General features: G+C 40.4%; 1 protein-coding gene across 1 annotated transcript; it reads left to right on the top strand.

Moving 5' to 3' along the window:
• The first annotated feature begins 5,678 nt into the window (after positions 1 to 5,678).
• LOC122038271 lies at positions 5,679 to 9,224 on the top strand. The gene is made up of 6 exons (XM_042597924.1): positions 5,679 to 6,077; positions 6,840 to 6,925; positions 7,036 to 7,155; positions 7,240 to 8,037; positions 8,118 to 8,325; positions 8,424 to 9,224. Exons 1-6 carry the CDS (start codon positions 5,765 to 5,767, stop codon positions 8,939 to 8,941), a joined length of 2,043 nt encoding a protein of 680 aa, XP_042453858.1. The 5' UTR covers positions 5,679 to 5,764; the 3' UTR covers positions 8,942 to 9,224.
• The last annotated feature ends 243 nt before the right edge of the window (positions 9,225 to 9,467 follow it).

Here is a 9,467-nt window from a genome sequence, read left to right as displayed (position 1 = left end):
TGCTAAACTATAAAGTTGCGGAAAAACTGTACTAATCAAAACTCTCTGCTATCCACTATACAGTTCTGAAGTTGTACATATACTAAGGAAGAGAACCTAAACTTTTTATTTGTTCAAAAACTGAAATGAGACCCTTCCAGCTGAAATCAGACACTCCAATCGATCGGCTGATCGATTGGAGTTGTCTGATCGATCCATTGATCGATTCAGCATGCTACTGTGCACGGAAGAATTTCTGGATCGATCGACTGATCGATCCAGTTTGGCCAATCGATCCAATGATCGATTCAACGTGCTACTGTGCACGGGGTCAATTCTGAATCGATCGGCTGATCGATCCAGGATGAACAATCGATCCAATGATCGATTCAGAAGCTCTCCGTTCGCGGGAGCAAATTTCCCGATCGATCGGCTGATCGACCCATGGCCGATCGATCAACTGATCGATTCATCAGCTTTCTGTTTGCGACAGATCACTTCCCAATCGATCGGCTAATCGATTGAGGATTCCTCAATCGATCAGCTGATCGATCCCATAGTGTTCTGTACGCGGGGACTTCCTCCAATCGATCGGCTGATCGATTGAGGACTGCTCAATCGATCAACTGATCGATTGGGTTGTTGATTTCTGCAGAAATCTCACCCGAACTCGTACAGGACCCTTCAGAACTAAACTAAGAGCATAATATCACTACTAGGCATATCATTACTCACATTTACTATCTATTAGTAAGGCAATTAGCAGTCGAAGCATGACATAATACTTAAGTTCACCATTTCTGATACTTATCATCCTAAAAGTGCAGAAAGGTAATAACATAAGAAAATATTGAAGTTTAACTTTGCTAATTCCCAAAGATCTTTATTCCAAGTTCCTCTTCCACACACATCTTGATCACATTGACCTCCAGCCTCCGCTAATCCATCTTTCCTTTGCCTTTATCTGCAGTGTAAGGAAAATGAAACTATAAGTTTGGGAGCTTAGTAAGAAACCATCTACCTCACAAAAACATGCATTCGAAGAAATCATGCTTTCTTTTAAAAGATGCTATGCTGATATACATGATGAGAATAATACTAGAATACTGAAACATGGCAATCAACTACTAAACATAGCTCTTGGTTGTATCAACAAGCTTACTAAATCGATACATGAGCTAAGCTATTTGTTATAACATTGAGCAAACTAAACTGGAGCTAAGCTGGATTCACATATCTAATTTGTGAAGTTTGAAAACTATTTTCATACATAGATAAAAATACTAATCATGCTGCTGATGGGCCCGGCGACTGTACTTGCTATGCGCGTATCCCTAACTAGACCCGGGGTTGCAAGACCCGAATTTAGTAGGGTTTACTAGGTTATCTAAACTTAGGAACGACTGTGGGAGCCCAACCCAAGGACAACTGAGGTCCAATACAGTGCCACTAATAAAGTAAAATACTGTTTATACTGATTTATCATATCTTGCTTTTTATCTAGGTTATCTGAACCTAGAGCTAGGTTATCTGAACCTAGAGGCGACTATGGGAGTCCACCCATTAGACCGTAGTCCCATATAAACTGAAGCAAGGCTATGTATGCTATTTAAAAATACATCTAGGGCATTTATCCGAGCTGTTAAAATGCCTACTGTAGCATTTAACTAAACTAGTCATTTTGTCGAGCACCTGGTGTGCTCTAATTCTGCATATGGCTAAACTGAGAACATAAATGCGAACTAAGGTATGAAAAACCCACAATTAACTACTTATACTGCAGGTGAGGGGTTACTTACATCCTGCGCTAATTTTCTTACGAATCTGATCGCTAGTTTTCCGGAGAAGAAGGTCTTCTCGACGATCCTCTTACTTCTATACTTTCCTCTCGCCGAGGGGAGCGTCCTTGTGCCGGAGTCGTCGCCGGAATGTGCTCCTACGGCCCTAGGGATGAAACCCTAGGTCTCCTTGAGCTTGGCGCCGAGAGGTGAGGGAGAAGAGAGGGTCGGCGAGTGAGGTTGAGGAAAAAGAAGAATTGCTTATTGGAAAATAATAACTTCTCTCTTAATTTCCTATTTATATTAAGTGATTTATACCACCCAACTAAATATTAAATAGAATTATTCTCCTCTTCTTTCAGCACATCCCTGCTGGGGCCCCTTGGTTACTAGAATCACCCTATATGACATAGAGTCCATAGGTCTCGGGTTCGATTCCCGCTTAAGTTGTTTTATGTTTTCATTTATTTTTGCTACTTCGGCTATTCTAAAAATTCCAGAAAAATATTCTAAAATTTCAGAAAAATAATAGAATATTTCTAAAATCAATTTGAGAATTTTCGGGTGTTACAACTTAGGGTTCCTCATCTCGAGTACATTTCTCTTAGCACTTGGATCCTCACGACTCATTTGACTCTTCTTCGTAGCTTTGACCTTTTGCGTTCAAGCTTATTTCCTTTGGCTCTCGTCCCTCGGATGCATCCAAGCCCGCGGCTCGTTCCAATACCATCCTTCATGTATGCCTCGAAGTCGCTTCTCTTGGCTCTTGCCTTCAAGCCTTTTTCCTCTGGCTCTCGGGCTTCGGATGCGTTCAAGCCCACGGCTTGTCTTAATGTCATCCTTCGCATATGCCTCGAAGTGTGCTTCCCTCGGCTTTTGTCCTTGCTGCCTTGTCCACGGTCCCTCGGATGCTTCATCTTTCACCAGACCTGAAGCCATCAAGCTGAGTCGTATGTGTATCCTATAAACCTGCACACTCACATACACATATCAAATAACGAGGGTAATCATAACTTAAACCCTTTGCCCAAACATCAAAATACATGGTCGCACGGACCATTGGGATTGCTCCAACACCCTTATATGGCCAAACGTTAATGGGAAATCTCCTGAGGAAAGGTAGTTTCAAGCCTTGTCGAGCTTTCGCCCACTCGAGCGTGTATTGAGAACTTTATGAAGCCACGTGTCCTTGAGCCCAATCGATCTTTAACCAACCGAGCGTACACAAGAAGCCTTATGATCGTCTGGTCTTTACCCAGCCGAGTGAATATTAGGAGCTATTCATGAGGCTAAGGGCTTTGGGCTCGGTTGGCCTTTAACCGACCAAGTGTACACAAGAAGCCTTATGATTGTTCGACTTTTACCCAACCGAGCGAATATTAGGAGCTATTCATGAGGTTAAGGGCTTTAGGCCTAACCGACCCTTTCCCAGCCGGGCTTACATAATAAGCCTTATGATCGTCTGACCTTTATCTAACCTAGCGAATATTGGGAGCTTTATGAGGTTAAGGGTGCTCAACCCGACTGATCTTCGCCCGGTCGGGTGTGTATATAAAAGACTTATATTCGTTCAGATTTCATCCGACCGATAATATATTAAGAGTTTTATGAGGCTAAGTGTTGCTAAGCCCACCCGATCTTTACCTGACCAAGCGTACACAGAGAGGATTATGTTCGACTGACCTCTATCTGACCGATCGTATATTAAGAGTTTTATGAGGCTAAGTGTTGTGAAGCCCACCCGATCTTTATTTGACCGAGCGTACACAAAGAGCCTTATGTTCGACCGACCTCTATTTGGCTGATCGTATATTAAGAGTTTTATGAGGCTAACTATTGCAAAGCCCACCCGATCTTTACCCGGACGAGCGTACACAGAGAGTCTTATGTTTAATCGGCCTTTATTTGATCGATCATATATTAAGAGCTTTTTAAAGCTAGGGGTGCTCGACCCGATCGGCCTTTGCCTGACCGGGCCTGTAGAGAGAGCCTTATGTACCTCGAGTCCAACCAACCTCTGATCCGGCTATGCAAGGATAAAGAGTTTCTAAAAGGCCTAAGTATCTAGAGCTCGGGCGGTCTTTTATTCTGCTGAATTCCTTGTAACTTGGCTGACCATTTTAGCTACCAAGTGCACTATCTCTTTAGTTTCAGAGTAAAACTCTAGTGTCATCATATTCGACCGGGTTCGTTGCTAGTCATCCTTATCTGGGCGTTCTGTTATAGGGTCGCACGAGCAAGATCCGAGAACTTATAGGCTGGGTGATCTATAGAACCAAGTGCGAAATCCTCCCGTATCCTGATTTTGACCTCCACATCACCTTGGTTTTGACTAACACGTCATCTTCAAGATCTATTCGTCATAATCCGTATTCCGTATCATATATTATTTAAAAATTTAAATATTTGATATTTTTTAGAACTAGTGGAGCTATATGAATTTATTGGTAATGTTTTGGTAATGTTGATTAATGAGTATCGTTAATCTTAAATATTATAATGAGTTTGTAGTAAATTTTTTAAAAATTTAATTTTCAATTTATGTTATCAAATTTAGATTTAATGGTAACGTTAAAAAGATTTTTAAGACTATTAATTTTGATTAAATTTTTTTAACATCTATCCATTAATTTTGACCGTTTGAAATCTTTTCTTCATGTCGATTAAGAATAGTAAACTTTAAAAATTTGCAAATCCTTATGCAAAAGAATGGGAGACGCATGCACTCAAACACTAATGATTATTTCATGAAAAAAAATGGTATATAAAGGAGAATGTGTTATGTATTTTTGAAATTATAAAATTAAATATCTGAAATTAATAGTATTTCATCATGTCCGAAAGAAAACAAGATGTGTTATGTATTTTTGAAATTATAAAATTAAATATCCGAAATTAATAATATTTCATCATGTCCGAAAGAAAACAAGATGATAAACTAAAGATGTAATTCGAAAATTGACAGGACGAAGACTTCATATGATTTTACAACATAAGAGGGGTTAGTAACGAGTTAAAAAAGAATTTCAGACATTAGCCTTCTCAAATTAATTTTCGATGATATAAAGAATAATAAAAATATTATAGTAAAAAGGGTGTAGAATAATAAAGTTGAGCATATATTCATGTATAGATATCCTAGCCACTATCTCTCTTACAATGTCAGTATAATTCATCGCCTATTTATTAAAATGTTGTATAGAGTGTAAAATTGGTGTAATTTTGCATGTTTTGATTAGAATTAAACAAGTAAAAAAAAAGTTTAAATTTATTATTTTGACCCATAAAAAAAGGTCTTTGATAAGTTTAACACGACACCCACTTCTTATCATTTTGACCGCAATATAATCTGATCCATTGTAATCCAGCTATTTAATAAGTTTTAATTAAAACCGTTTTAAATAATTTTATCTAATCATTTATGTTATAGCAGTTTTAATAATATTTAATCAGTTTGAACCAAGTTAAAATTTTAAGTTATTTAATTCAAATGAAAAATATTTAATAATTTTAGCTAAAACAATATTAAAGTTTTTTTTTTTAAAATACACATTTTAACATAAACAATAGGCAGAGCCTGTCCTCGTTCGGATCATCTCCGACACGCTCGGGTTATTCAAGCGGCACAAAACACGCCACGTTTCATACATCGAGCAAAAATCGAGTCAAAGGACGCGTTTATGACGTAAGCAACGCGTTTGTCAAGCTGGACATCTGATGACGGTGGCGTTTCCGTAATTGTTTCTCAGATACGAGGGTCTTCGTTTTTTCTTGAGATTGGTCTTCCTTTTTTTCGTATTCGTTTGGATTTTCCGCATTAGTTTTCGTGCTTTAGATCTCCCCCGTCGATCCTCAAAACCGATGACTCTCTCAGTCATTTCAGCTCGCTATATAGCTCAAGGGAAAAGAATTTAAAAATGCCATCTTGATCTTGTTCTGGTCGCGGAGGGTGGAAGAGGCAAAGGGGGGCGGCGATTTTCTAGGGTTTCGACGAAGGCTTTGGCGAGATGGAGGCGGTGAGGTATTCGAGCTGGCAGGAGGTGGTGGTGTCGAACGGAAAGGGGCGCCGGGTGGTGCACTACTACCTCAAGGGCGCCGGAGGCAGGGCGGATCTGGCGGTGGTGGGCCGGGAGAAGAGCTCGCGACACATGTCTTACGTTGTCCCGAATCAGTTTGTTAGATCTCTCATCGCCAGGCCCTATTTCCTACAACCCTCACCCTCTTCGTCGTCGTCGTCGCTGAACTCGCCGCCGGAGGCGGTCTCGTTCAAGTGGCGCTCGAGGAGGGAGGTCATCGACTGGTTATCTTCCCTCGTCTCAGGTATGTGTCCCATGGTTTTCGTTTTTAGGTTGGATTTGGGGGAGAAACTTCGAAAAAAAACGGGTTTTGAGGAAGGAATTTAATTTGCTGATCTGTATTTTATTCTTCGCGAGGAGAACATTTGATGGTTCTTTTCGTTTTTCCTAATGTTTTGTTTTGTTTTGTTTATTTTCATGTCTTTGAGAAAGGGCTTTTGCTATTCGGTTTATGTTTTCTTTGGCAGCTGGCAAGCGCCATCCTGTTTCCAAAAGCAGACGTTACGTTCAATTGCTGCTCCTTGATTAGAGTTTATTGTTCTATTTTAATTCAAATAATTCGATTTCCTGCAATCTTTCGTCTTTTACATCTTCCGTACCTCTATTCTGGTTCTGAATTCTTTATTGCTTTGTTTGTTATGAAAAAAAAATTGTCTTCATTCTCAGATCTATTGTGAGTTCATCCCTATTTTACCTTCATCGCTAGCTGAAACCTAAACATCGAAATTTTTATTTTCCATAATTTGTTCATGGAGGAATCTTCGAGTTTTGTTTATTTGCCATGGAATTTGTTTTTTCTCTGTGGTTTGTAGATTATGAAATCTGTTCTCGTAATTGTAAGTGATTTTATCTGATTTTTTTGCTGTTTATCTTTGGAGTTCCTTTCTGCCTAGATATTTATCGTGTGTTCTTTGACATTATCTGACATCGTCTTTTTGCTTTCTTTGTTAAACCTAGAATTTTGAGCTGTCTACAATTTGGCTAACTGACACGCTTGTTCTTGCAGATCCCATTGGCACTGTATCTTCTCCTTCTCCTGATAGGTTTGGGGTTGGTGAGGATTATGAAACTGCAGATATGCTAAACTTTAAGGTACTGAAGACATCATTCTTGGGTTTTCTTCTTCTTCTTCTTCTTCTGTTTTTTGGCGTTCCTATTTAGTCAAATTTCACTCATCTTTGATGCTACTGCTGTTCATGCAGTTTCCTTCAGAGAAAAGAAAGCATCCTTCAAGAGAATTTCAATGGCTAGGTGCCCTGTGGCTATGCAGAAAAAGGAAAAGGCATTATCGATCCTTCTGCAAGAACGGAGTTACAATTTCGGTACGAACAGTTACATTTTCATCTTTGCTATCAGTATAATCTTGGCGTTCTAGTTTTTAGAATTCATCTATTGCCTTTCTGTAGGTCCATGATTTTATCTTTGTTATGGTGGAGGAGAACAAGAGACGCGTTGGATATGTGGATGATTTATATGAAGACTCACGGAGCAACAAAAATATGGTTGTGGTACGATGGTTTCACGAAGTTGATGAACTTGGTATTGTTTTGCCTCCCGATGCTAATGACAGAGAGATTTTCTTTTCTCTTTGTCTTCAAGATTTCAGTGTTGAATGCATCGATGGGTTGGCTGCAGTCCTCAGCCCTCAGCATTTCGAACAATTTCAGAATGAGGCAAGGCACACCAGTTGGAGACCTTTCATGTGCCACAGGCAGATCGATAATGATGACATCAAACCATTTAACATAACTCAGCTCCAAGGCTACTGGAGTCAGGAAATAGTTCGTTCTATGTCCTTCACGTCGCCTTTTAAGTTGCGAATAAAGAGAAGCCGTCCAAACTCTAGTTTTTCTGAGCATAAAAGCAGTGATGTTTCTGTAAGTGGCTCCAAGAGGAAGCACCTTTCGCAAGCCGAGAGTGGTCATGATGCAGAAACTTCTTCCGTAGATAAGACAAGGCCTGTTTGCAGCAAGTCTGGAAGGAACCCTGCTAACACCCTTTCTGAATCTGCATTGCCAACAAAAGAATTATCCGAACACAAATTTCAGCAACAGTTTCATGCTGGGACTCATGTTGAAATACTTTCACAAGACAGCGGAATAAGAGGTTGCTGGTTCCGATGTGTGATTATAAAGAGGCACCGCGACAAGGTGAAGGTCCGTTACCAAGATATTCAAGATCCTGATGAGAGTGGCAATTTAGAGGTAGATGCTCAGATCCTCTTTCTTTAGTTACCATTGTGACTTGGCATCCGATGCTAACGTCTTTTTTTTCCATCTTACAGGAGTGGATTCTACTATCCAAAATTGCAGGACCTGATAGTCTCGTGATTCATAGTGAGAGGCCCATTGTTCGTCCAAAGCCTTTGCAGGGTGTATCAGTTTGCCATTTCCATGTTGGTGCTATTGTAGATGCGTGGTGGCATGATGGATGGTGGGAAGGTATTGTTATACGAGAAGAATCTATGGGGCGACTGCATGTATACTTTCCAGGTAAATAGAGTGGCATGAATATGTAACGTTACTGGTTCTTTTTGTTTGTTTGTTTTTCAAAACTAACTTTGACATATTTGCTAATTTCGGTTGTGTAGGAGAAAATTGTTCCTCTACTTTCAGCGAAGCTCAGCTGCGGCAGTCCCATGATTGGATCAGTAACAAGTGGAATGCTATAGAAGACAGGGTCGACATTGCCAACTCTCTGCTGTCTGGTATCAAGGATTCACGTCTTCTTGCCTCCTTCAAAGGGAACCTCACGATGCAAATGGTTACCAATAGCTTATTGGCTGGTGGCACAGCTAGCGGGGGTTCATCAAGTGATTGGGAGGCTGGCATTCCAGACCTGACCAAGGACTACCAGTTCAAGCTAACATGGAGTTCATCCAAGAAGAGGAAACATCGAAGGGAAGTGAATCTCAATGATGCTTCTGCTTTGAAGAAACGACATCGTGTGACTAACAGCAGTAGCCATCAGGCCTTGGAGGAGCATATTCTCTGTGGAAGCTTTGTGCTGCCCAAGTCATTGACAGTAGATCATGAGAACTGCAAGATTGGTAGTGATCCCCTTTTCAGTACGCCAATGGCTCTTTCCAGTCTGGTGATGTCCCAGTAAAGTTTCAAGATTGTACAGCCCCCAAACCGGAGGGAATGTGATACTTATTCAATTGGTCATTACTAACCATGGCTTGATGCAATTTTCAAGCATCACCATGCTTGCTCCTCTCAGACCAGGGATTCTGTAGGATTAATAAACGCCTTGAGCTGACGAATTCTGACATGTACTTCTTGTATTTATAGCTCATTTAGGACTGTAACTAGGATTGCTTGATGTAACAATTCCTGGAAGTTCTATTCTAACCTTTATCAGTACAAGTAAATCCAAATTTTGCTGCCTATATTCATCACTGCGATTGTTTGACCGACGTGCATTATTGATTTGGCGTGCTGGTATTCAATTCAAAGCTGTTTGCTTTGTTTTCTAGCATGTAAGAACGAATACGAGAGCATTTTTGTCGCTTTTTTGTAAGTTGCGTGGGTGGCTTCCTCCTGGTCTTCTTCAGTGGGCGGCACGAGGGAAATTGCAATTTTGTCTCTTTGTGAAGCAATAACTCGGTCAGAAACGGCCGCCCGCTGGTTTT

Source organism: Zingiber officinale, chromosome 1A, assembly GCF_018446385.1.
Source record: "Zingiber officinale cultivar Zhangliang chromosome 1A, Zo_v1.1, whole genome shotgun sequence".
Lineage (NCBI taxonomy): Eukaryota > Viridiplantae > Streptophyta > Magnoliopsida > Zingiberales > Zingiberaceae > Zingiber > Zingiber officinale.
Note: the sequence above shows the minus strand (reverse complement) of the source record. Positions and strands in the feature narration are given on the sequence as shown.

What these genes read in the sequence shown, in the direction of transcription:
- LOC122038271 (XM_042597924.1), top strand. Translation starts at nt 5,765, where the DNA reads ATGGAGGCGGTGAGGTATTCGAGCTGGCAGGAGGTGGTGGTGTCGAAC. An exon ending in CAGATATGCTAAACTTTAAG is followed by an intron (nt 6,926 to 7,035) that starts GTACTGAAGACA and finishes CTGTTCATGCAG; the next exon opens with TTTCCTTCAGAGAAAAGAAA. An exon ending in AGAACGGAGTTACAATTTCG is followed by an intron (nt 7,156 to 7,239) that starts GTACGAACAGTT and finishes GCCTTTCTGTAG; the next exon opens with GTCCATGATTTTATCTTTGT.